At 55.4% G+C, this 26,119-nt stretch overlaps 3 protein-coding genes and 1 long non-coding RNA gene across 11 annotated transcripts in view; 1 reads left to right on the top strand and 3 right to left on the bottom strand.

Moving 5' to 3' along the window:
* The window catches only part of SLC4A2 (solute carrier family 4 member 2), a 59,889-nt gene extending 53,415 nt beyond the window's left edge, over positions 1 to 6,474 (top strand). For all 8 annotated transcript variants that reach the window (XM_082192173.1, XM_082192172.1, XM_082192176.1 and 5 more), the window contains 7 exons: positions 4 to 234; positions 824 to 913; positions 1,369 to 1,535; positions 2,795 to 3,048; positions 4,415 to 4,584; positions 5,478 to 5,651; positions 5,825 to 6,474. In XM_082192173.1, coding sequence (XP_082048299.1) covers positions 4 to 234; positions 824 to 913; positions 1,369 to 1,535; positions 2,795 to 3,048; positions 4,415 to 4,584; positions 5,478 to 5,651; positions 5,825 to 5,905 — 1,167 coding nt within the window. In that variant the 3' untranslated portion in view covers positions 5,906 to 6,474. The remainder of the gene's footprint in view (positions 1 to 3; positions 235 to 823; positions 914 to 1,368; positions 1,536 to 2,794; positions 3,049 to 4,414; positions 4,585 to 5,477; positions 5,652 to 5,824) is intronic.
* LOC309515135 lies at positions 5,161 to 5,471 on the bottom strand. Its single transcript, XR_014212309.1, has 2 exons — positions 5,280 to 5,471; positions 5,161 to 5,247 (listed from the first exon to the last, which is right to left on the bottom strand). It is a non-coding gene; the product is annotated as an uncharacterized lncRNA (long non-coding RNA).
* Positions 6,475 to 6,477: 3 nt separating the features above from the next.
* On the bottom strand, positions 6,478 to 17,315 carry FASTK (Fas activated serine/threonine kinase). The gene is made up of 10 exons (XM_082192328.1): positions 17,250 to 17,315; positions 14,834 to 15,322; positions 13,425 to 13,886; positions 11,395 to 11,543; positions 9,883 to 10,096; positions 9,533 to 9,692; positions 9,140 to 9,231; positions 7,776 to 8,178; positions 6,979 to 7,093; positions 6,478 to 6,755 (listed from the first exon to the last, which is right to left on the bottom strand). Exons 2-10 carry the CDS (start codon positions 15,282 to 15,284, stop codon positions 6,669 to 6,671), a joined length of 2,133 nt encoding a protein of 710 aa, XP_082048454.1. The 5' UTR covers positions 15,285 to 15,322; positions 17,250 to 17,315; the 3' UTR covers positions 6,478 to 6,668.
* Positions 17,316 to 20,123: 2,808 nt separating this feature from the next.
* On the bottom strand, positions 20,124 to 24,265 carry TMUB1 (transmembrane and ubiquitin like domain containing 1). Its single transcript, XM_082192632.1, has 3 exons — positions 24,142 to 24,265; positions 21,829 to 22,305; positions 20,124 to 20,708 (listed from the first exon to the last, which is right to left on the bottom strand). Exons 2-3 carry the CDS (start codon positions 22,266 to 22,268, stop codon positions 20,351 to 20,353), a joined length of 798 nt encoding a protein of 265 aa, XP_082048758.1. The 5' UTR covers positions 22,269 to 22,305; positions 24,142 to 24,265; the 3' UTR covers positions 20,124 to 20,350.
* Positions 24,266 to 26,119: the final 1,854 nt, after the last annotated feature.

Here is a 26,119-nt window from a genome sequence, read left to right as displayed (position 1 = left end):
CAGATCTTCCAGGAGCACCCGCTCAACAGCTGCTCCAAGGCCAACGGCACCGGCGACATCAGCCTGGACGGCAACACCACCCTGGTCTTGGGCAACGGGACGTCCGTCCGCTCTGCGGCCAAAGTGACCGGCCAGCCGAACACGGCCCTCCTCTCGCTGGTCCTCATGGCCGGCACCTTCTTCATCGCCTTCTTCCTGCGCAAGTTCAAGAACAGCCGCTTCTTCCCGGGACGGGTGCGTGGCCTGGGGGGGGGGGTCAGGGAAGAATTGGGCGGCCGGAGCAAGAGAATGGCCGCAATTGCCCAGAGAGAGGATTCCCTTATTTGCAGGAATTTGGAAAGTTCATCTTATGCACCCAGTAGATTGTCGAATGTTGCTTTATTTTATAAAGTTCCTTCCTCGGAGGTTTTTAAGCAGAGATTGGATGGCCCCCCCATCACCGATTCTTGCATTGCAGGGGGTGAGATGGATGACCCTCAGGGGTCTCTCCCAACTCTGCCATTCTATGATATGTTTATATTAAAGCCTTTTTAAATTGTGATTATATATTTTTGCGTTGGATCGTATTATTACGCTGCACGTTTTGGGGTTTCTTCAGCTTGTCAACCACTTTGTGTGCAGCAATAGAGAAAGATGGGGCTCAAATTAAAAATTACATGGAGGGGTGGCAAGAGGGGGCAGAGGAGGGGGCAGGAGGGTCTTGGAGGGCACTCTGTGCACCCTCAGAGGCCCCTTGCCTTAGAGCCACATGCTCCTGCCACCAGAAACGGCTCTTGAAGGCCAGAGCTGAGCAAGTCTCTCCCTCCTCTTTCTCTCTGGGCAGGTCCGGCGTGTGATTGGGGATTTCGGGGTGCCGATTGCTATCCTCATCATGGTGCTGGTGGACTACAGCATCCGGGACACCTACACACAGGTGAGCAGGCAGGTGGGCTCAGTGCCCCAAAGGATCCTGGAACGGAGGAGGCAGGCAGCGCTGCGCAGTGGTTACAGTGCTGGGCTGGCACTTGGCAGAAACAGTTAACAATACCAATAATAATAATGATACCAACAACAACAACAATTTAATTATTTGCTGGTATCTTGAGAGTTCCTTTTATTGTGCATTATTACATCCTAGTGGATTATTGTAGGGTTGACACATGGAAGCCTAGATTGTTGGATCTTAGCAACCTCCTTCCTTGGAGGATTTTAAGGAGAGGGTGCCTGGCTAGCTCCTTGAGTGGACATTCCTGCCTTGGAGGGGGTTGGACTAGATGGCCTTTGGGGATCCCTCTGCCATTTCCCTCCCCGGAACCCCTTCTACCATTCTCCTCTCCCTCTCGCTCACCCGCTGCCCACCTCCTCTCTCCCCCTCCTCCCCCCCTGCAGAAACTCTCGGTGCCCCACGGCTTCTCGGTCACGGACCCCCAGAAGCGGGGCTGGGTGATCAACCCCCTGGGCGAGAGCCAGCCCTTCCCCGTCTGGATGATGGTGGCCAGTGCCCTGCCGGCCGTCCTGGTCTTCATCCTCATCTTCATGGAGACGCAAATCACCACGTGAGTCACGCCCAGGGCGCCCGGGTCTGTCCCAAGGGGGACCCTTTGGCCAGGGGGGGGTCCTCTCTAGGAGCCGGGAGGGGAGGGCAGGCCAAGGGGTTTCAGGGGGCGCCGGTTCCTTTCTTAATATTATTTTTATTTCATTTAATAAATGTATTTATTTGGTTTTCACTTGTAAATTTTACAAACACCAACATACAACATAAAAGCAATATTCCCAGGAATCTCCTGGACTTTTCCCCTTTGTGGGTCCTTTTATTAATCACTTCCTCCTGCATCTTTTATAACAGTCCAAATATTTCACATCTCCATTATGTCCAAAGTTCATTATTAAACTATAAGTGTTCTCCCAACCCTACTAACGATTTCAACTGTTTACAATACTTTTTAAGGTAAAATATAAATTTTCCCCATTCCTTATTTTTACGATATGATAATCTTTATTGTCATTGTCCCATAGAGAACAACGAAATTGAAAAAATCTACATCAGACATTCAAAACCCACAAGCCTGCTATCCCAGCTATCCCAGCCTGGTCAGCCCCTAAAAACTCTGGTACCCCATAATTAAATACAGTATACTCCCACAGAGACTACCTTACACTGCATTTAAAACCAAAATCACATTTGGGTAGAAACTGTTTCTCGGGCAGCTAGTCCTAGTCTTTATAACCCTGGCCCTTCTTCCAGAAGCTGAAAGAGATCATTTCCGGGGTGCGCACTATCCTGCACTATCTCTGCAGCTTTCTTATGGCACCTGGAAGCGTAGATTTGATCCAAAGTGGGAAAAGTGCACCCAGTTATTCTCTCCGCAGTCTTGACAACCCTGGACACCATTGTTTTTTCCCTGACCGTTCAGCTCCCAAACCACACACACAGACCATAAGTTAATACACTCTCCACAGTACAATGGTAAAATGCCATCAACAGGTCGAGAGATTGTTTTTCCGGAGGATTCTCAGAAAATATAACCTTTGCTGTGCTCTCTTCATCAGGTTATTAAAATGTTGATCTTCCTCATTTCGGCATGATCCATCCACCTGATCTGCCATTCTTCTCTGTTTTATCTTCTTTCCATCTCTGGGCCAGTAACATCCACGTAGCCGCGGTTGCGTACATAAATAGTATTTTCTACTCCCTTGGGATTCTGGCTCCTAGAATTCCTCAAAGGAAGGCTCTGAGTTATTCTAAACTTCTGTTTTTCCAATTCATTATATATCACTTCCTAACCGCTTTGCCCGCTTCCCCCTCGCCCCCCAGGCTGATCATCAGCAAGAAGGAGCGGAAGCTGCAGAAGGGCTCCGGCTTCCACCTGGACCTGCTCCTGATTGTGGCCATGGGGGGCTTCTGCGCCCTCTTTGGGCTGCCCTGGCTGGCGGCCGCCACAGTGCGCTCCGTCACCCACGCCAACGCCCTGACCGTCATGAGCAAGGCCGTGGCGCCCGGGGACAAGCCCAAGATCCAGGAGGTCAAGGAGCAGCGCGTCACCGGGCTGGTGGTGGCGCTGCTTGTGGGTGAGTCACCGGCCGGGGAAGGGGGCCCACCCCACACAAACACACCAGGGGCCGCTCATGGGAGCCTGCCTGGCAGTGTGGTTGCGGATGAGGAAGAGGAGAACCAGGAGAGATAAAGGCAAATGTAATAATAAGGAAGACTTCCTTGCTTTTGGGGGGGACCAGGAGTGCCCCCCTCCTCAAAGTGGCATGGAGGACCCTGAGGGAGAGTCTCCACCCCCATCATTCAGCCCTGACCCTGAGGTCCAGCTCCAAGGGCCTTCTAGGTGGTGGCTCCCTCCCGTCAGATGTCAAAGAAATAAACAACTATCTGACTTTTAGAAGATATTTGAAGGCAGTTTTTAATGTTTGATGCTGTATTGTGTTTTTAATATTCGGTTGGGAGCTGCCCAGAGTGGCTGGGGAAACCCAGCTAGATGGATGGGGCATTAATAATAATAATAATAATAATAATAACTCCTGCATTGCAGCTGAGCAGAATTAGGCAGCTGCATTGGCCCCCGACTGCAGCCAATGCAGCTCATTTCAACACTGCTGCATCTCACCAAACGGCGATGTTCAGCTGGTGATATACCACAATGTTGGAAACCTGACATTGCCCAGCCCTCAGCCCCATGCCAGATCTGTGTGCCCCCCCCACCCGCCTAATCTCTAGGACTGCTCCCTCCCTCAGCCCCACGCCTGATCTCCAATTTCAGACATATATTGGAATATCACAATGTTTAGCTGCTGATACGTCACTATGCTGAAAACCAGATATCGCTCAGTCTGAGTCTGTTTCTTAGTATACCTAAAATCCTTTGCGTATTAGGGGCTACCCCGCATTTTGTTCCGAAAATTGCTTTGTGGAGGTAACTCCCGTAGAGTTATCTAAATTTTCCAAAGGAGGGGTTCCGTGGCTTGGCTTTTGAAAAATAGGGAGTCCTCAGTAATGAGCTAATTGGGAACCACTGATCTAGACACAGGGGAAAAATGCTATAAATAAGTCAGAATAATGAAAGGGGAAAATCTCTATGGAAAAGTTTTAAAATGTCCTGCTCTCTTGCGCCCTCTGGTGATTCATTTTTATAGTGTAATCAAATGGCCATTTCGCTGAGTCCTAAGAGTTAACCCTTACGATTCCATATACCTGTACCTGTCTAGGTATTGGTTTCGTTATCCAAATACGTCCGTGTTTATTTTTAAATGCCTATATTTTGTATAAACGCGTCACTGTACTTCTCCATGCATTCTCCATCTTGGCACTTTGCTTGATGGAGATGCCCCAAAGTGGGGGCATTGGGGGAGGCAGACCCACTCCTGGGGGGGGGATGTTGGGGTCTGGCAGGACTCCGGCTGAACCGCCCTGTTCCCCCTCCCTCTCCAGGCCTGTCCATCGTGATTGGCGACCTTCTGCGCAAGATCCCCCTAGCCGTCCTCTTTGGGATCTTCCTCTACATGGGCGTCACCTCTCTGAACGGGATCCAGTTCTACGAGCGACTCCACCTCCTGCTTATGCCCCCCAAGCACCACCCAGACGTCACCTATGTCAAGAAGGTCAGAGGGGAGGGACCTGGCCTGGGATTTGGGGTGGGGGGCAGGTGGGTCTCCCATGGGGGGTGAGGGGAGAGGCTCTTTGCACCCCACAGAGCCCCATTTCCCCAGAGTCCAGAGGGTCCTTCTGCCCCTGGCTCCACAGGAGGAGCCCCAGAAGCGACTTCTGTCCACATTGCTTTTTTCAAAAAATGGGTCCAGTAGACTCAGTTTGAGATGCATGACTGAAACGGATTAATTTCTGGCGGCATCTATTTCAACAATCCCGAAGTTTGAGAATCAGCGGCACAGGTGTAAAGGCGGTAAGTTGGCCGTTCTGCTGAAGAGTGCTCAGATTCTTCCAGCATCGCCTCCAGAAAAGTGTCACGGCCAGGAAGCTCTCGGGATGCGAATGTGTGGCTCAGAAAAGAATCACAGGATTGTAGGAAGGGAACCCCAAGGGTCATCCAGCCCAACCCCGTGCAAGGCAGGGATCTTTTGCCCAAGGTGGGGCCCGGAAAACTATATGGCACGGGGTGTTTTTATTAACCCAGGGACTTTGGCAGGTCAGCTAATCCAGGGCAGACATTTTAATCCAAATCTATTGTAGCAGCTAATTTTTATTTTTTTAACGTGGGGATCTGTCATGGAAAAACCCCACTGGATAGGGAATGGGGTGATCCGGACCTCATTGCTCGTTGCGATGGGACCCCCATAACGGTCTGAGCCCCAAAAGGCGTAGGTCTGGCCCCCCTTCTCCTGGGACCAGTGGGGTGGGAAGGCGGAGGGCGATTCTGGCCTCGGTTGTGGGTCTTCCTTGGACGGCCGCCTGCCAGGGATCCTGGAGCTGTAACCAGGGGTTGGGCTGGATGACCTCCCGGAGTCCCCTTTCCGACGCTGCGCTTGTGGCCCTGCAGGTGCGGACGCTGCGGATGCATCTCTTCACGCTGCTGCAGCTGGCCTGCCTGGCGGTGCTGTGGGCCGTCATGTCCACGGTGGCCTCGCTGGCGTTCCCCTTCATCCTCATCCTGACGGTCCCCCTGCGAATGTGCCTGCTCAGCCGCATCTTCACCGAGAGGGAGATGAAGTGTGTAAGTGGCCAACGCAGAGGAGGCCCCGCCGGGCGCAGAGCCCTCACAAGGCAGGGGGGAAGCGGGCTGCGCTGGCACCTCTGCTCCCGGGGATGGGGGTGGCGGGGGAGCAGAAGCCGCCCCTTCCTCCTCCTCCCGCTGCCTCTGAGCCCCCCCTCTCTTTTGCCCCACAGCTGGACGCAGCCGAGGCCGAGCCCATCCTGGACGAGAGGGAAGGGGTGGACGAGTACAACGAGATGCCCATGCCCGTGTGAGGCGGGCAGCATGGACGGAGACCCGCAGGGCAGCGGCCGGAAAGGGCCCTGGAGATGGCACCCCAGTGCCTTGACCAGCCACCCCCCACCCCCAGTGCCTTCTTGCCCCGGAGCAGAGGGGTCGCCCCACATCCCCCAGCCGCCTCTGGGGCGCTCAGCACACTCACACCCCTGAGACACCCCCCACCCCTTTGCTTCCTTGCGCCAGCCTTAGAGGGGGCGGGGGGGTGCCCCACCCTCGCCCCCAAAGACAATCACCCTCTAGCCCCATCCAATCTCAATGCGGTTTTCTTAGGGCGGGGCGTCCGGCAAGGGCAGTGGGGCAGGGGCTTTGCCCTCAGCTGGGGGGCACTGCCTCCCCAACCATGCCCAGCCGAAGGCCAAGGAAGAGGTGCCCCCAGGAAAGTGGGGCGGGGCATCCCCCCCCCGGGAGGAAGTGAGTGGGGCAGGTCCATAGGGCCGCGCTGGAGGCAGGACGATGCGTTGTGGGGAGGCTGGGGGGCGGCGGAAGGGAGCCCTCTGCCCCATTCCTTGCTGAACGAGGGAGGCAAATAAAGCAAGAGAAGGAATCCGGTCTGGACGTTTCGCCTCTTTATTATTATTATGCTTTTAATTTGTTATTGCAAAGAAAATCCCTCTCTTGCACCTTGAACGAACCCCTCTCAGGGGTGCACTGGGGGAATGTGTGCTCTGCAAGGAAAGACCCACACCATCCCCAAACGCTGTCCGGTGACCCACACAGACACACAGCGAGGCGTCTGCTTCAGAACTGCAGCTCCTCCAGCTTCTGTCTCAGGTAGACCTTGGTCTCCTCGATGCCCCTCATTTTCTCCAGCTCCTGGTAGGGCAGCTGCAGAGCAAAGAAGCAGAGGAAAAGCCTGCCGGCCAAAAGACCCCGGGACCCTGGGCGTCCAGGTAGACTGCTCCTGCTCCCGGAGGCTCCATGCAGGCGTCCAAAGAGCCTGGCTGCCGGATCCGGCCCAAGGGGACCCCTCCGGGCACCCCAGCCGGGAAACGCTGCCAGGGAGCGGCCCAGCCCCTCCGGAAGTGTGGGTTGGGAGAGTCCTGCTCACCTGCACCAGGCGGTAGCCCAACAGGCGGAGATGTCGGCTGCGCATGGCCCGAGAGCCCACCAGGACCGAGGAGCCGTGGCAGTAGTGCCATTGGTCATTGACAGACAGCACCACCCTGGGGGGAGGAAATGGGGTGCTGGCATCAGAGGGAGTGTGCACCCCCCCCCCGGCATTCAAGGTCCCCCCAGTTAAGAGCCCCAGAAAAAAACACTGCAAGTTCTGAAGGCTGTGGCCGCCTCCCCTGGTCAGAAACGAAGGGCAGGCCCCCTCCCCAGACGCAAGAAGATGGGGGAGAGCCCCCCCCCTTGGCACTAGAGGGCGCCCTGGAACAGCCAGCTCCAGAGGCAGCCGGGGTTCAGGGGGGTCGGGCTTGGCTCCTCTGCGCCCCCAAAACGGCTACCCCTTCTGCAAAGAGGCTCCAGCCCCTCCCTCCCCATAACTAAGGCCCCCCAGGCTAGGCATTCCTGGCCCAGCCGAGCCCTGGCATGTTCTGAGCACAGGCTGTGAGCCACCGCCAGAAGAGGCAGGCTGCTGCCAGCAGAAGAGGCTAGGCAAGGGCAGGCTCTGGGCCCTCGCTGGGCCAGGAAGGAGAGAAGCACAGAACTGAAGAGGGACCCCCAGCGGTCATCTAGTCCAACCCGCTGCAATGCCGGAACCGCAGCAGGATGGGCTGAGAGAGGAAAGCACTTGGCTCCTTTCAGTGGCCAAGCGACGGAAAAAGCACCAGGCCCCCCCCCACCCCCACGACTGTCGCCCCAGGTCAGAGGTGCCTCCCCCCCCATTCGTGCTGCTGGTACCTGTGGAGCCCCTCCTTCTCCTGTGGACCACCCTGCGCTGCGCCTTTGGTGCTGGGCCCCTGGGGGGAGAAGGGACCCCCTTCATCCGCTGGGGGGAGGCGGAGCCCCTGCCCAGTCTCTGGCCCCCAGGCGGGGAAGAAGAAGTGGGTCCCGTTGCTGCTGCAGGGGGGGCTCGCCGGGGGGTGGTCCGTCCGTGTGGGGCTGCTCAGGGAGGGGGTCCCTGGCGAGGGCTCCCGGCTGGGGCCACACAAGCTGTCCGGGGGCAGCAGAGACCCTGCTGTCAACTCCAGCCCCAAAGATGCCGGGTTCTGAGTTCCAGAGGCGAGGGCAGCACCCTTGGGAGAGCTGTGGGGGGCCCCCAGGGGGAGGACGCTGCCAGAAGGGGTGACCCAGAGCAGGAAGTCTGCGAAGAAAGAAAGAAAGGGGGATCGGCTGGGGGTTCGAGACAAAGGGAGAAGTGGGGTTGCTTGGTGGCTAAAAAACACTTTGGACGGGCTCAGGAGCACTCTTTCCCCCAGGGAGCCTGCAGTTACAGGTGGGGGGGGTGGAGGGCACAATCCACTGTATGTGACATGTCAAAGGTCCAACTGATCGGAGTTTGGAAAGGCTTGGAGGTGAGCAGGAGTTGAAAGCAAGTTTTCTCAAATTAGTAAGAAAGGAAAAATCCCCAGAGTGTTTTTTATCTCCCAAAGCAGCTGGCCTGGAGCGTTTCATTGAGATGGGAGGAAAGATTCATAGAATCTCAGGATTGCAGAGCTGGGAGGGACCCCAGGGGTCATCCAGCCCAGCCCCAGAGTCCAAGGATGCTGTAAAACGTCCCTTAAAGGCACTCCAAGCGTTTAGAGCAGGAATTCGTTTCTGTTGAAATATTTGCAAATATTTAAAAGATGAGGCAACCTAATGGGATCCATCAATTTATACCTAAAGTGGGGAGAAGCAAAGAGGCTGTCGAAACAGACTTTGGGGTGGAAAATTCAATATGACCCCAAAACTGAGACTGGATCCGCTGGTGATCTTTTACGACCCGTTTTTAAAATGGGAAATTGTTCACCCGCCTCTGCCCCTTAAATGCCAGGAGAGTTGGAGGGAGACATTTGCAGGCCTCATCCGAGAGCTTCCAGCTCCCCTGCCCAACACACACACAGGGCACCTTTCCGAGAATCGAAGGATCAGAGCCTTGGAAGGGACACCCTGAGTCATCTAGTCCACCCCCGGCCAGGCAGGAATCGCCCAAAAGAGCATCCCTGGCGGAAGGGGAACCTCAGCTCTGATACAGCAAAGGAAGCCAGGGACCTGGGGGCCGAAGAAGCCGAGCCCCCTTCTCCGGCTGGGGGGCCCTTCCCCACCCCACAGGCCCCACTCACCTAGGCAATATCCCGGGGGCACCACCGCGTCCTGCCGGAAGCACCCCCTGCCCACCAGCTGGCAGAGAGCCTCTCCCACCAGGCCTTTGTAGCTGAGGAGCAAAGAGGAGGGGGGTCAGTGCGCCAAAGGCCCCCATCCCCCAAAAGACACATGGCAGCTCAGCGCCTCTTCCCCTCCTAGCTTGGGGGGGGTCTTTCTCCCCCAATTATTGCACCCACCCCGAGGTTAAATATTCCCCTCTCCAAAAAAGGATTGAGTCATTCCCACCAAGTCCATGGGAATTTCCTAGGAGAGATGAGTGGGACCCCAGAGGGTCATCCATCCCAGCCCCTGGCAAGCCCAGCCCTAAAGCGCAACCCCCTCCCAGGCGCCCCCCCCCCCCAGGCTCTGACCTGTACTTGCGGTTGGCCTCGTCTGCGGTGAGCGCCCCTTCGAACATGCGCACGTGGTACTGGGGGGGCAGGCGGGGGCCGCGGTACTCGGGGACCTCCAGTGCCACAGCCGCGTCCAAGAGGGAGAGGTAGCGCAGCACAATCCGCCCGCAGGGGCTGCCTGGGGGGGGGAGAAGGGGAGCTGCCCCTCATCTGCTGCTCAAGGCGGGGCCCCCCGAAGAACAGCACCCCCCAAAAAGAACACTGGACCTCCCAGGGTCCCGAGGCCCATGGAATGGCAGAACGGCAGCATGGGAAGGGAGGGACCCCAGGGGTCATCCATCCCAACCCCCCGCCAGGCGGGAACCTACTGGTGACGTTGGCCAGGAAGGTGGGAGAGAAGACTTGGCGCAGGAGGGCGGGAGGGAAGTGGCCAAGTTGCGCCAAGGACATGAGGACGTTGAGGGCGGCCAGCGGGGAGACGCCCGGCTTCTGCAGAGCCGCCTCCAGGCGGGGGAAGAGGACGGCGTGGACGGACGGGCGGAAGTTCAACCGGCTGAAGGGGAAGACCAGCTTCTGGATCATCTGTAGGAGGAGAGGCCTGGGGGGTCAGCCTCTCTGCCCTCCCCCCCGCCAACATTGTGTCCTGCCCCTCCCCAAAGCCCCAGGGAGGCTGGACTCCGACGCACGCTTTGCAGAACTGCCCGGTCGGAAGGGACCCGAGGGTCATCTAGGCCACCCCCGTACAGGGCACTGGCCAGGAAGCGGGTCCCGAGGGGCTCAGCAGATCACACTGGGAGGGGACCTGCGCTGGTGGGGCTTCCAGACCCCCAAGAGCCTCAGGCCACCCAGGCCATCCGAGGGCAGCCTCAGAGCGGTGGGCTGCTCCAGGGATCAGGGAGAACCCCAGCAGCTAAACTGTGGAACTCCCTGCCACAGGATGAGCAGCCGAGATGACAAATGAGCCACCCTGAAATCTTCGGACGAAGAGAAACATATAAATTTAATAAATAATACTATCCTCTAATCCTATGTGGAGGGAAAGGGAAGAAGAGAAACTTAATCTCCACTTTTTTCAGCCTGCAATGGGGGAGGATATTTCTTTGCTCTCCTCTGGGGAGCACACAAACTGAACTGGACCATGGACTTCTGTAACTGTTAGGGGTTGCTGCCTGCAAAATTTTCGTCCCTGTACGTGCTGAGCCCTGGCAGGACTTCAGATGTGAGTAAAACTGATGTTTTCCTTGTTTACCCAAGAGCCTGAGAGTGATTTTTTTTAAGATAAAAAATGAGAAGATAATCCAAGTCTGCCTAAAGCATCCTAATGGTTCTAAAAGTTTATGCAACCTCGTCTTAAAAGCTTCTAGAGATGAGCTGCGCACAGATGATTTTTCTCCAGTGAAGCAGGTATCTGGACTCTGACACACAGGAAAAGAGGAAGGATAATCACTTAACTTCCCTCTCCTACGTATCTAAATCCAGTTGGCACACAGAAGGCAGGGATGGGAAGCTTCAGAAGAGAAACGGGCAAATTTGTGGAGGAGGAGGAGACGGCGAGCAATGACTTATTCTTATTATTATTAATTAAATTTGTACAGCGCCCTGTACTTGCAGGCCTCTCTCTTTCTCAGCTCTGTTGTGATGCTTGCTGGAAACCCCAGAGCTGCTCCTGTGTTCGAATCCTGCTCAGGGGTTTCCCTTTAGGACCTCTGGTTGGCCACTGTGCAAAGAGGCTACTGAGTGGCCCATGGGCCTCATCCCATATTTTGGCTCTTCCCAGGTCCTCAGAAACAGAGCAGGGGGCGCCGGGTGGTCTGTCGGTCCCCCTTGACCTCTGGGTAGGGGCACCCCAAAGAGGAAGGCTCCCCCAACCCGAAGCTCACCTTGCTATCCAGCTGCTGTGCCCTCTCCAGCAGGAAGGTGGCGATGGCGTCCAGCAGGCGAGGCTCTCTCAGGCGGTGGCGGGCCAAGTATTTGGCAACCAGGGCCATGGTGGGAGGGGTCAAGCCCCCCGCCTTGCCAGGGAACCAGTCTGTGGAGGGAAAGGGCAGCTCAGCGGGGGCCCCAAATAAACAGCGTGCCCCCTCGGAAGGCGGTGGGCTCTCCTTCGCAAGAGGGGTGTAAGCAGAGGGTGCGAGGAGACCCCCAGAAGCCCCCTCCCTTGCTCGCTGGCAGTGAGAAGCCCACCTCTTTTCCGACAAGGAGCTCAAGGAGGCGTGCGGGGCTCTTCCCCACCCTCGGTCAACCCCACAACAACCCCGTGGGGTTTGTAGAGCTGGAGGGCACCACCAGGGTCATCCAGTCCAACCCCCAGACAGGCAGGAATCTGTTGCCTCACGCAGGGTTCAAACCCAAGACCCGAAGAGTCTCGTGCTCCGCCGACTGAGCCACCCCAGGGACTGGTCCCAGGTCACACCCAGGGAGCTTCATGGCTGAGGTAGGATTCGAACCCTGGTATCCCAGGTCCTAGTCCACGACTCTAACCCCTACACCATACTGTCTCTCCCGCTGGTTTCCTCAGAGCTCAGCCCTTGGCCTCCCCTCTGTTCACTCGCTCCAATCGAGGTGTTTCTACTCCCCTGGGGGGCACTGGGGCTCTGCCCCACCAGCCCCATAGGAAAAACCCCTTCTGCCACCCACAGGGATAGCTCAGTTGGTGCAGCATAAGGCGTTTGATCTCAGGGTTGTGGGTTCGAGCCCCACGTTGGGCAACAGATTCCTGCCTTGCAGGGGGTTGGACTGGATGACCCCTGGGGGTCCCTCCCAGCTGTACCATTATGGGATTATGTGAAGTGGTTCAATAAAAGGCTCTGGTGCGCCCTCTGCTGCCTTCTGGAATAAAGACCAGGACTAGCCGCCTGAGAAACAGTTTCTACCCAAAGGCAATTCTGGTTTTAAACGCAGTATGAAGAGTCTCAATAGGAGTATATTGTATTTTAAAATGGGGTTTCAGAGTTGTTAGGGGTTTTTGAATGTCTTATGTAGATTTTTCAATTTCATTGTTCTGTATGGGGCAGTGACAATAAAGATATCCCTTAATACCGTATCGTAACTGCAAATCCTGGGATGAAAGGTGCAGGGGCAGCACTTTGCGCAGCAGCAGTCCATGGGGGGGGGGCACTGAGACACCCACAGCCCCCTCTGTGCCCAAGAGCCCCCCAGACACACCCACATGTTTGCACCCACAGCTACAGATCTCAGTTTCAACCACCCGGTGGGAAATTGTTTTAACTGCTATAACGAAGGCGTCTCTGGATCTTAAATTGAGGCTTGTACAACAAAAAATAATATTTACAATATATTGGACCCCATTGCATTTGTTTAAAAAAGGGCTATCTAATGTATCTAACTGTTGGAGATGCAACAGGGTCAATGCTTCGCTAAAACATATGTTTTTTTCATTGTCTTGTATTGAAATATTTTTTGGCAGAAGGTAACCAAAACCATCAATGGAACTATATGGAGCAACCTTACATTTGCAGAGCAAAATATCCTCTGGAATTATATACCCAGCACATGGGACCTTGCAAAAGGACAATGCGAGTGGACTCTCCGTGCCCTGACCGTGGCAATGATGAATTGGAAAAATAAAAATGATGAATTGGAAAAATAAAAATGAGGCTCCTTTCTATGATCGGATCGAAGACTTGTACAAACTCACAACATATTAACAGCTTGCATACTAACTGCAGACTTGCCATGGACAAATTCAATGATATTTGGAACCTATTATTACAAATACAGTAATAGGTTAAGATCTGAGGAAGTACAAGAACAACCTTGTAAAATATCCAGTTTGGGGTTTTTCTACAGGGGTTTAGAAAGGGAAAATAAATAAATGTTTGCACCCACAGCTGACCCCCTGGGGCACCGCCTCCCGCTTCCCCGCACGCCCCCCCCCCCCGGCACCCACCTGCCATGCCGCGGACGAAGTTCTCCCGGCGGTTCTGGTAGAAGAGCCGGGATCCGAAGATGGCGCCCAGGGTGTCGCTGCCAGGGGCCTCGCGGGCGCAGAGACAGAGCATCTCCTCCAGCAGCGCCAGCTCCTGCTCCTGCGCAACCTGCAGCTGGCGCAGCGAGAGGCGCACCAGCCGCAGGAACTCGCGCCGCACCGGTGGGGCTTCTTCCTGCTGCTTCTGGGCCCGCAGGCGGTAGTAGGAGAGGAGCAAGAAGAGGGTCTGCAGGCGGCGCTGTTCCTCTGGGCTGGCCTGGCAGGACTCCGCCGGAGGAGGGGTGGTAGCAGCAGCATGGCTCAGTGGGCGGAGGCGAACGTTGTTGCCGCTGACCGTCGAGACATCCCTCTGGCGGAGGCGCTCCAGCCGCCTCTGGGCCTCATCCTGCAGCGCCAGGACCAGGCAGCCGTCTCCAGGCAGGCCTGGGGCAGAGCAGGGGTTAGGGGGAGGCCGTCCCACCGCTGCCCGACCCTGAAGGGCGGCCCTTGGGAAGCCAGAAGAGAAAGGCCTGGTCAACGCCAAGGACTGCCTTCGGCCCCTCCTGCCCACACACCCCGCCACCCCCAGGGACCTGGCAGCGCCCCACACGGTGGCAGCATGAGAACAGGGCCTTATCTGCAGTGGCTCCCCATTTGTGCAATTCCCCCCCCCCAAGAGACTCAGCTTGTGCCCTCATTACGTATCTTTAGGCGCCAGGACTAAAGCTGTAGACTAAACTATCTACGGTCTTTCAAAATGGGAGTGCATTGTTTTGTTTGTTACTGTGATCTGTGTTTTTATATTATAAGCCGCCATGTAAACTTTGGATGAAAGGCGATACATAAAGTTAATCAATAATAATAATACATTTTGGAACTACTGATAGCCAGGAGCCTTCACTGTGCTCTTTTTTGGGGTACTTGCTAAAAACATAATCAGACAAATCCTGCCCTGGTGCAAGTCTTAATCTGTTTTTAATCATGGAAGGGACCCCTGGGGTCATCTAGTCCAACCCCACCCTGCAGGAATCTTTTGCCCAGTGTGGAGCTCAAATCCACAGCCCTGAGATTCAGAGTCTCTGGCTCTACCAATGGAGCTTCACTTTGCTGAGGGCTAAGCTGTTATTTTAACTTTTCAAATTATTTTTCCTTCTTCCCAGAGGATATTTCACTGCTTGATCCTTCCTCCTAAACCGCCTTGAGGTCTTTTCCAGCATGGTATAAGTAAGTTTGTGGGATAAATAAATCAGCCTCAGCAGAGAGGCTTTGAGCTACTCGGCTGGCCCTGGCATGGGGACCTTAGTTGGGGGTTGGACTAGAGGACCTTTGGGGTTCCCTTCCCACTCAACAATTCCCAGATCCGCCGCCCCCCCCCCATTCCCGGGTCTCACCCAGCGCAGCCGAGGCCTGGAGGCAGCGGACGAGGGTGGCGTCGTCAAAGTGGGCGCAGCGCCCGGCGACGGCTCGGCTGAGGTGCTGGAAGTCGGGCTGGCGCAGGAGGGGCTCCAGGCGGGGACCCCCCTTGCCCGGGGGGAGCAGGCGGCCCAGGTGGCCGAGGGCCAGGGCATAATGCGCACCCGACACCCGGGCCGGGTTCTGCCACAGCCAGCGCAGGAGCTCGGGGACGCTGCGCGATCGCTCCAGCAGACGCTTCAGGGCCACAAAGCTGCTCCGCCTCTCCGGCGACCCCTCGGGGGCCGCAGCGGGGTGCGGGGGGCCGGGTTCCGGTGGCCTCCCCAGGCAGAAGCTGCAGGTCGGGAGCAGGCCAGCCCCGCCTGGGTCAGCCCAGGGGGCCGAGGGGCCGGTGCCCCCCCTGATCAGGGCCCGGAGGAGCGGCAGCATGGCAGGGGGCAAAGTGGGGGGCAGCGGCAGCCCCAGACCTGCGGGAGAGAAGGGAGGCGGTGAGGTACAGATCCGGCACCCCCAGCCCAGCCAACACAGGTGGGGGCCACTACGCAGCACTGTGCCCCTAGGCAAGGGGGTTGTTGTTAACCTGTGGAACTCCCTGCCACAAGAGGCTTGGGAGGCGTTAAAAGAGGAGAGGGCCTTCTGAGGGGGGCCCCCGCTCTGTGGAACAGCTGCCTGTCACATGTCCAGGAAGCAAATTATGGTCGGACTTTGCCTTGACATTTGAGACATTTGGCCTGGGTCAGGAAGGTGTCCAGAGCGATGGGGGCAACTGATCCAGACGGGGGGAGGGGAGAAGCCCCCCCCCCGATGTCCATTGGAACCCCCACCCTGAGTCCATTCCCAGAACCCAAAGCTATATTCATCTGCCCCTTGGGGTGAGAGTGTCTGCCTTTCTCAAGGCCGAGATCCCTTCAGCCAGGGCCGGATAGAGGTCTGATGTGGCCCTCAGCTCCGGAAGGGAATGGGGCCCTTTCTATGTCCAGCTGCCCTTTGCCCACAACAAAAATGGCCGCAGTTTTTGTGTGTTGAATATATATGCTATACAGTGCGGGTTGCGACTGTGGTCCGTGTGAGATGCACGTTCGCAACCCGCAGCAGTGTTGCAATTCAGTGCTTCTGCACATGCAAAGCGCAATTTAGCATCTTCTGCGCAGGCACGGCTGCCAAAACCTGGAAGTAACCCATTCCAGGACTTCTGGGTTTCAGTGGTCCATAACCCACAAAACGCAACCTGAAGTGCCTCTAACCCAAGGGGTGACTGTATGGTAATTTTTTTTTAAAAAAATGATATTTATTAAGGTTTCAAAGAAAAGAATTGCAAGAATTAGAAAAGAAAGAAGAAAGACAAAAGTGAGAATAAAAGAAAAAATACAAAATACAGAAAAAAGATAAAAAACACTTAAAGAAATACATCAGTCTTTCCACCTTACATTCATTTCCTTGCTTCCCTGACCTCCTCACACCTCCCTTTTTTGTATTCCAATTCAATTAGTTAATTCAGCAATTTCTTTCCCTCTTTGTTTTTATTTTAGTCCTTTAACATAATATATTATAACTTTGGATTCTCACCTGTTAACAATCCATTTTTCATACACCTTTATAACATTGCTGCTTAAGCCACTTAACTTCATTCTGACATCATTCTAACATTCATTAATTTTGCAACATTTCTGTAAATAGTCTTTAAATTTCTTCCAATCTTCTTCCACCAACTCTTCTCCCTGGTCTCGGATTCTGCCTGTCAGACTGTATGGTAATTGATGGACCTAAAACATGGGGAGGCAAACTAAGGCCCCGGGGGCCGGATCCGGCCCAATCGCCTTCTCAATCCGGCCCCCGGACGGTCCAGGAATCAGCGTGTTTTTACACGAGTAGAATGTGACCTTTTCTTTAAAACGCATCTCTGGGTTATTTGTGGGGCAGAGGAATCCGTTCATTATTATTTTTTTCAAAATATACTCCGGCCCCCCACAAGGTCTGAGGGACAGTGGACCGGCCCCCGGGCTGAGAAAGGTTGCTGACCCCTGACCTCACAGGTCCAGAGACACAACGCCAAACACTGTTGCTGCCTGTGGGTTGTATTTTGTGTTTTTTTTTTAATCTTATATTTTGGAAATGCCCCTCCAGGTTCCCCCCCCCTTTCATTTGGGGGGGGGGCAGGCCGCCTTCCGGGCGGGGTTGGGCTAGCCCAGTGTTCCCCAACCTTGGGCCTCCAGCTGTTTTTGGACTACAATTCCCATCATCCTTGACCACGGGTCTTGATAGCGAGGGATGATGGGAGTTGTAGTCCAAAAACAGCTGGAGGCCGCTAGGTGACCCCGGCGGGGAGGGGGCTGGGCTGGCAGGGGGGTCCCGGGGCTCCCCTTCTCCTCCCCCCCCCGGCCTCCTCTTCCTCACCTCGCTGCCTCGTCCCGGAGCGGCACCGGTGCGATGCCGGCCTGCGCGACCTCCAGGAGCCCCCGCCGCCCCGGGACACGCCCCCTCATCGGCATGCCTCTTCCGGCTTCCGGTGGGAGGAGGAGGAGGGAGCTTCCGGGTATTCGCCGGGCTGCGATTGGGCGCGGAGAGAGAGGGGGCGTGGCCTGGGAGAGAGAGAGAGAGAGCCGGGCGGAATCCGAGGGCGAAGGGGCACCCAGAGGCCATCCAGCGCAGCCCCCGGCCAGCGCAGAGAGAGGGGGAGAGCGCCGTCGGTCCCGCAGGAGACGCCCGACCTCGGGGTCGTGGGTTCGAGCGCCACGTGGGGCAAAAGAGGTTTGCACTGCAGGGGGCTGGACTGGATGACCCCTGGGGTCCCTCCCAACTCCACCATAGAGAAGCGCAGAATCGGAGTCGGAAGGGTCCCCCAGGGGTCATCTAGTCCAGCCCCCTGCAGAGTTGCAGCTCTCACAGCCTCTGCTGAGAAACCTTCCAACTAAGAGCTGAGAGTCTATTATGTTTCCCATTATGATCATTGCATCCCCCCCCCCACCATCTGCACGACACACACCGCTTGGCACGCCTGAATCCTAGAATCCTAGAATCATGAGAGAGACCCCAAGGGCCACCGAGTCCAACCCCCTGCCAAGCAGGAAACACCATCAGAGCACTCCTGACATATGGTTGTCAAGCCTCTGCTTAAAGACCTCCAAAGGAGGAGACTCCACCACACTCCTTGGCAGCAAATTCCACTGTCGAACAGCTCTTACTGTCAGGAAGTTCTTCCTAATGTTTAGGTGGAATCTTCTTTCTTGTAGTTTGGATCCATTGCTCCGTGTCCGCTTCTCTGGAGCAGCAGAAAACAACCTTTCTCCCTCCTCTATGTGACATCCTTTTATATATTTGAACATGGCTATCATATCACCACTTAACCTCCTCTTCTCCAGGCTAAACATGCCCAGCTCCCTTAGCCGTTCCTCATAAGGCATCGTTTCCAGGCCTTTGACCATTTTGGTTGCCCTCCTCTGTTCCAGTTTGTCAGTGTCCTTCTTGAATTGTGGTGCCCAGAACTGGACACAGTACTCCAGGTGAGGTCTGACCAGAGCAGAATACAGTGGCACTATTACTTCCCTTGATCTAGATGCTATACTCCTATTGATGCAGCCCAGAATTGCATTCGCTTTTTTAGCTGCCGCGTCACACTGTTGGCTCATGTCAAACTTCAGAAGAGCATGATCACTCGCGCCTAATGATCCTTCCACTTCTACCCCACTAACCAGGTCATCAACATTGGTTAGGACCAGATCTAAAATGGCTGTTCCTCTTGTTGCTTCTCCCACTTTCTGGACAATGAAGTTGTCTGCAAGGCCAGTGAGGAATCTGTTTGACCTTATGCTCTTGGCTGAGTTTGACGTCCAACAAATATCCGGGTAACTGAAGTCCCCCATTACTACTATCTCCCTTCCTTTTGCATGCTTGGCCATCTGTTCCAGGAAGGCATTATCTATGTCCTCCGTTTGGCTTGGGGATCTATAGTAAACTCCCACAATGAGGTCTCTGTTATTCTTCTCTCCCTTAATTTTGACCCAAATGCTCTCACTTTGGCTTTGAGGTTCTAAGTCTTGGATCTCTTCACAGGTATACACATCCCTGACATATAACGCCACTCCTCCTCCTTTCTTGTCTGGTCTGTTTCTCTGAAATAGATTGTATCCCCCCATTATTACATTCCAATCGTGGGACTTATCCCACCAGGTTTCAGTGATGCCTATTATGTCATATTTAGTTTGCTGTACCAAGAGCTCAAGCTCATCTTGTTTATTTCCCATGCTTTGCGCATTAGTGTACAGACACTGAAGTCCATTAATCATTCCCCCGTGTCTCTTATTTAAGGATTTTTTCCTCCCACCACTGGATTCTCCCATTTTGCTCTTGGGCCACGCTGGCTCTCTCAGGAGCAGGGTGCTGTGGCACAGGGTGGGGAGGGGGAAATGCCCATGTCCCGCTGACGGGCTGGCCTGGGCATTTCCAGTGCTGAGAAGACGGAGGAGGCAGATGGCTCAGGGGAGGAACCTCAGGCCGCCTCGGATGCTCTCTGCAGCACCAGCAGCAGCAGCCTGGCTGCTCCCTCCAGCTTCCTGAAGCAGGTCAAGAGAAAAGCTTATTCATTGCATTTGTGCCCCACCTTTTCCCCAAGGAGTCCACAGTTCACACACACACACACACACACACGCTAATCCCTACAACGACCCTGTGAGGTAGGCCAAGGGGCTGCAACTGACTCCAAGGTCACCTGGTTAGACTTGGGATGGAGTGGGGATTCAAACCCTGATCTCCCAGGTCCTTGTCTGACCCTCTCACCACTGCCCCACACTGCCTTCCTGGAGTCCTTCTGCCCTGAGGCAGCTCTATAAATGAAGTCGCCAAATAAATACGGGGAAAGCAAAATGTCACTGAAATATTCTCCTTGAAGCTTGCATTCGTTTCATTCTGGGTTGCTTTATTTGCTATTCCAATGTGTTGTAAACAGCTTGGAGATTTTCTCTTTAAAATATAATTATATATTATATAATGATAAATGATTTTCATCGGGGGGGGGGGATTGGTGCCTAGAGAGTCTGTTGTGGCAACCATGACCTAGTTCTCAGGTGGCCTTTGGTGATGAGCTTATGCGTCTGAGTTTCTAGCCCCCCCCCCAGCCACACACCACGAGGGAGACCACTTCCCATCCTTCACAGTTTTAATTTTAAAAGAAGCCATGGCCAGGCACGCCCCCCCCCCGCCCGCTGCTCTCGGCCCAGGCACACAAGGCCCCACCCCACCAGCCCCTCCCCCAGGGCCCCTGCCCCACTTAGGCACCACAGGCGGCTCCTGCCCCCCTCCAGTCCAGTCCCGCTTGGAGGTACATGCAAGGCGCCTGCTGCTGTGTGTGGCGTCCTGGGAGGGTGCAAAGACGAAAGGCAGGGAAGACACATCCAGGCAGCTCCGGGCAGCAGTCGGGGAGCCTGCGAGGTCTCTGTCCGCCCGGGACCCCTGCCCTCCCCTGGCAGGCTGGCGCACAGAGTCCGGGCCTCGTCCGGGCGCTATCTGCGGTAGACGGCAAAGGCCACGAAGCTGAAGACGAGGGTAAGGCCCGCCAGGCAGGTGGTGGCCGTGGCCGTGAAGACGTGGCGGTACTGGAGCTGGAAGTACCACAGGGCTCCCAGCATCAGCACAAAGAGAGGCACCATGAGGCTGCCCACGTTGAGGGCCGCCTGGGCGGCGTCCGCCTGGCCGCCGTTGCCGTGGGCGGGCGTGGGCGGCGGCCGGTTCTGCGAGATGTGGCAGTGCACCACGCTGTTGTGGGCGAGGTGCAGGGCGGAGAGCGCCTGAGAGTCGTCCCGGAGGAGCTGGCCCTGGTAGATGAGGCGCACCAGATGCTCCTGGCCTGGGAAGTGGGTCCTGGCGGGGCGGAAAGAGAAGGAGAGAGGCTCATGTCTCTTGGCACGGGCTGAATAAGGGGATCCGAGCACGGGAGGGCTGGAAGGGACCCCCAAAAGCCCTTGACACACACACCCCGAGCAACGCCAAAGGGCACAGCTCACCGGCAGAGCATCCGCCTCGCAAGCAGAAGGTCCCGGCTTCCCTCCCCACCGACAGCGTCTCCAGGCAGGGCTGGGGGGAAACCTTCCCGGAAATCCCAGAGGGCCACTGCTGCCAGCCAGTGTGGGCAATACTAAGTGAGTTGAAGCAATGGGTCAGACTCAGTACAAGCAAGCTGCCAACACTGCTCAGTTTGGACAGGGGCAGCTGACACCGCTGGGCCGTCTACAAATACCACTAGTAAGTGACAGCGGCTTAACCCCCCACCCCCCACTTGAAGTTTTTGGCTGACTCCAGAGGGAGATGGTCCCCTGATAAGTGGAACTCTGGATCTGCTGTAGCTATTTCTGCTAATTCAGGGTCCTTTTAGCGAACTTTTAATTAACTGCATTTTAATGAATAGTTCATTACTGTGGGGTGGGGGGGTTGTGTGCGTATGATCTCAGAAGCGTTCAGCTCATTTTTCAGTTGCTGTTTTGTCAATATTGTTTCACAGACTACAAATGCCCTATTGGTTTGTTAAGCCTATCATACGACTTACACTACAACAGCGACATTGAGCCTATTTCTCAGTTGCTGGGTTGCTAATCGTGCTTTCTAGACCATAATTCTTTTTTTAATTATACACTTGATGTTGTGAACTGCCTGAGATCTGCAGACGAAGGGCTAAACAAGAATTAAATTAATAATAACAGTGTTTTATGCCATACTTGTGATGTCCTATTAACGTTTCTGAGCCGCTTTGGGATTTGTCGGAATGGAAAGTGACACAGATACACATCCCATCACTCAAATCCATCCCCGGTTAAGGGAGAAGGGGGCTGGCTGCGTATTTGCATTCTGACCCCATTGCAGCCCCCGCCCCAAGGGTGGGTGATGAGGCTCCTTTCATTGGGGCTCACCCCCAGCCTCACTGAGCAACAGGGAGCTATCAGCAGTGCTGGGGCAGCCCCCCCAACCCCCACAGGGAGCCCCTCACCTCTTCAAGGTGCCGACGGTGTCGTCAGGGTGGACGCGAGCCAGGCGCTCTGTGTCATTCAGGAACTTCAGCCGCAGGACGATGGTGTTGTCTGCTGGGGGGGCTTCTGCGCCAGGGGATAGCCGGGGTCCCTGGGCAGGGGTGGGGGCCGTCCGATTCCTGAGCCCCCCGGCGTCCGAGGCGGCAGCAGCGGCCGAAGACGACGCCCCTTCGTCCTTGACCTGCCGGACCCCCGAGACCTGCGCCCCAGACCTGTCTTCCACCAGGAGGCCTCCTTCCCGCGGCTGCCCCCCTGCGGCCAGAGGGGGGGAGGCAGCAAAGAGGGGGTCCCCTCGCTCCACCGTGCGCGTGGAGAACCAGGCGAGGGCCAGCACCAGCAGCACCAACAGCACCCCAAAGAGGACCGTCACTTCGTCCCCCACACCCTCGATCAGAGCCATGGCCGGCGGCGACAGGGGGGAGGCACACCTCACACGCCTGGGGGGCAGAAGGGAAAGAGAAGGGCAGTGAGAACAAGAGAAGAAGCAGGGAGACTCCACAAAACCACAAGGCTTAGAAAGCCGATTCTCGGAAGACACAAGATCTACCCACCCGGGAAGAATGGCAGGTGAAACTGATGGATTATATGGAATTGGCAGAAGTGACTGGCAGAATCCGGGACCAGGGAGAAGAGTCGGTGGAAGAAGATTGGAAGAAATTTAAAGACTATTTGCAGAAATATTGTAAAATTAATGAATGTTAGAATGATGTTGGATTGAAGTTAAGGGGTTTCCAGCTGTAATGGTATAAAAGAATATGAAATAAAATGGATTCTTAACAGGTAAATTTAGGTTACAATATATCAACATTAAAGATCAGGATAAAATAAGGAGGGAAAGGAATTGCTGAACTAATAAATTGAACTGGAATACAAAAAGGGGAGGTATGAGTAGGTCCGGGGAAAAAGTAAATGAAAGATAAGTGATGAAAAGATTGAATTGTTTTTAACTATTTTTATTTTGTACTTTTTCTTTTCTCTTTTTCATTTTGTAACATTGTAAAAACCTTAATAAATATTTATTTTTTTAAAAATAGAAAGCGGATTCTCAACCCGTTCTGCTCTTTAAACCTTTTGTGTTTTAAACTGCTGTTGCAATTTTTCCTTGGTTTCTCTCTCTCTTTTTGTAGAAAGCTTGGAGGCAATTGGGGTTTGTTTTACAGTCGGGTTAGGTTTTAGGAAATGGATAAAATTAGAACAATGACATCGCAGATCTGGAGCCAACCCCCAGCCCCCAACTCTATGGGGCTGCTGGAAAGCTCCAGCGGAGGAAGCAGACAACACGGTTGCTGCTGCTTCCAAGGAGTTGGGAGGGTGGGGGGTGTCTCATCCTGGTGGCTCCTGGGAAGCTAGGTGTCCTTGTCACCCCCAGGAGCCAACCAGGTGCCCCCAAGCAGGATCTGGCCACACTGTCTCCTCCCGCAGGTTCCAGCATCTGGCTCTGGAGGGCATTTGCTGTGCAGGCAGCATTAGAAATTAGCCAGGTGCGTTTTGCGACTGGCGCACGTCCAACTGCAGCCAAGTGGAGATTTCTGGGTGCCAGGCTGGCGACTGGGGGAAGGACCTGAAATATTCTCCTGGAAGCTAGACTTTGTTTTGCTCTTGTTTTGAGTTGATATTATTGCAATGTGTTGTAAGCCGCTTTTGAGATTTGTTCTTTAAAAGAGAAAGCTGTATAGAACCAATAATAATAATAATAACAACCCACTACAGAAAAACCTCAAAACCGATCCCTACGTTCCATTGTGGCAAGAGTAACCCAGGTTTGAGGTGCCATTTGGCAATGAGATTGTATAGCTGCGTTTCTGTGTGCCGGACAGAGCATGGAGACAAGGAAGAAGGTCGCCTTTCGGAGACATCGGAGGGGAGCCCAGGAGAGGGAAGGGAAGGCTGCTCAGCGGTTCATGTGCTATTACGTTTTTATTTGCAGTAGGCTGCCAGCTGCCCAGGGGGGCGGGGTGCAAATAAAATAATAGCAATAATAATAATAATAATAATAATAATAATAAAGGCGCCTGGGAGCCCGCCCCCCCCCGGAAGCTGCGCTCCCTTCGGGGCTCCAGGCTGAGAGGCCCCAATCCAGCTGCTCTCCCGGGGGCTCCGCTCGGGGTGCCCCCCAAAGAGGGGGGGCTCTTCCCTTCCCTTCACAACAGCCCTGCCAGGTGGGCGCCTGGGAGGAGGGAGGGAGGGAGGGGCGCCCCCCCGGACTCGGCCCCCGCCCCCCTGGCGGAGGCGTCTCCTAGCAACCGCCCCCCCCCCGCGCGACCCCGACTCACCCGCGACCCCGCCAGCCGCCGCTTCCTCCTCCATCCTCCTCGGGCTGCCACTCAGGCGCTCCCGCCCTCCCTTCCGGCCGCCGGCGCGCGGCATTGTGGGCCTCGTAGTCCCCGCCCGCCCAACTTCCGGCTTCCGGCGCAGAGAGGGGCGCCCTCGCTCGTCGCGCAAGGCACGCCGGGGGCCGTAGTTGGGGCGCGCGGTGCCTTGTGGGTCGTCGCAGGGGATTGTGGGCGCTGTAGTTTTCCCTTCCCGGGCGGAGCCGGGAGGAAGAAAGGGAAGGCTGCTTCCTGCGGCGCAGAGTTGAACTGCGGAACTCCCTGCCACAGGAGGCCACCAACCTGGACGGCTTCAAGAGAGGCTCCAGCAAATTGAGGAAGAGGATAGGGAAGGCTCTGGCTCCACAGTCAGAGGCAGAAAGGCTTCCCAAGACCAGTTGCTGGAAAACGCAGGAGGGGAGAGCGGCTCCGTGTTCGAGTCCTGCTTGAGGTTTTCCCATTGGGGCCTCTGGCTGGCCTCTGTGAGAACAAGATGCTGATCCAGCAGGCTCTCAAGTGGCTTCTGCACTGAATCATTCCCCTTCGTGGGCAGCATCCCACGAAGCAGAAGGCCAGAAGGTTGAGAAGAGGCCAAAGGAAGTCCTCCTCTGAAGCACAGAATTCAGCAGTGGAACTCACTGCCACAAGAGGCCGTGCTTCTCAGCCTGACTACCGCACAGGCTTGTCGTGAGGATTAAAGAGGGAAAGGAGACTCCGAATCCCGAGGGTGACGGTCGCTTGGGCTGCTCAGGAGCCACGTGCAAGGCCAGGGACAGACAGAAGGGGGCAGTAGCCAATGTCAGTTCAGCCCATAGGCAGCTTCAAGGGTAACTGGGGGGAAGCGACTCTCAATTATTCTCCTCTCGCTCGCCCTGATGTCCACAGATCCATAAGAAGAGAAGGATCAGGCCACTGGCCTGCCAAAGCCCTCTCCTCCTCTTCTAAAGCCATCTAGCAGTCCTGAGGCAGAGAGTTCCACAGGTTAACTCTGTGCTGCGTGAAGGGCCTTCTTTGATCTGCCCCCAATCTTCCAACATTCGGCTTCAATGTGTGCCCCCCCCATCAGAGGATGCATTTAATGCCTTGGGGGATGGCATCGCGCAGGAGTAAAATGCCTCCCCGTCCGCACCCCAACCCCAAGAGCCAGCCAAACGGCGCCAATGGCAGGACCAGGCAGGGCAGCGCCGGAGCCTACATCCTCTGCCAGGTGACCCTCGTGGTCCCTCTGTGATTCTGTGCATTCTTAGGGTTGTAGCTCAGTTCAGTTCCCAGCAGCACCTCCAGGTAGGGCTGGCAGAGACGACTCCTTGAAACCCTGGAGAGCCGCAGCTGCCAGTCAGTGTAGACAATATACAGCTAGAGGGTGTCAAGCAGCATGGTCTGCTTGAATGGCATCCGTCTGGCTAGGGAGACATTGGGAAAATGCACCTTTGAGGGCAAAGTCAAGCTGTTGGAAGGGAGGGAGTTGTCGCTGCGCCACTCCTTGGTGTGTGGAGTCCCACAGGGCGCAATCCTCTCCCCAATGCTTTTTAATATCTTAAGCGCCCCCTCGCCCAGCTTGTCCGGAGCTTTGGGCTGGGGTGTCATCAATAACCCAACTCTCTCTGTTGATGGAGGGCCATCCTGACTCGGCCCCAGACACACTGACCAGATGCTTGGAAGCTGTGGCTGGATGGCTGTGTGGGAGCCAGTTGAACTTAAATCCTTCGAAGACAGAGGTCCTATGGCTGGGACGGGACAATATGGGACTGGGGGGCCAACTCCCATCTCTTGCAGGGGCGCAATTAGTGCCAGCGCCTTCTGTCAAGAGCTTGGTGTAACCTTCGACGCCTCCCTCTCCATGGAGGCACAGGTTGCAGCCACAGCAAAGGCGGCATTTTTCCATCTCCGCTGTATTAAGCAATTGGTCCCTTACCTTCCTCACCCTGATCTGGCCACTGTG

The sequence above is a fragment of the Podarcis vaucheri genome, assembly GCF_965113315.1.
Source record: "Podarcis vaucheri genome assembly, chromosome: 12".
NCBI classification, from domain to species: domain Eukaryota; kingdom Metazoa; phylum Chordata; class Lepidosauria; order Squamata; family Lacertidae; genus Podarcis; species Podarcis vaucheri.
The sequence above is the reverse complement of the archived record's forward strand: the minus strand, read 5'-3'. Positions and strand labels throughout refer to the sequence as shown.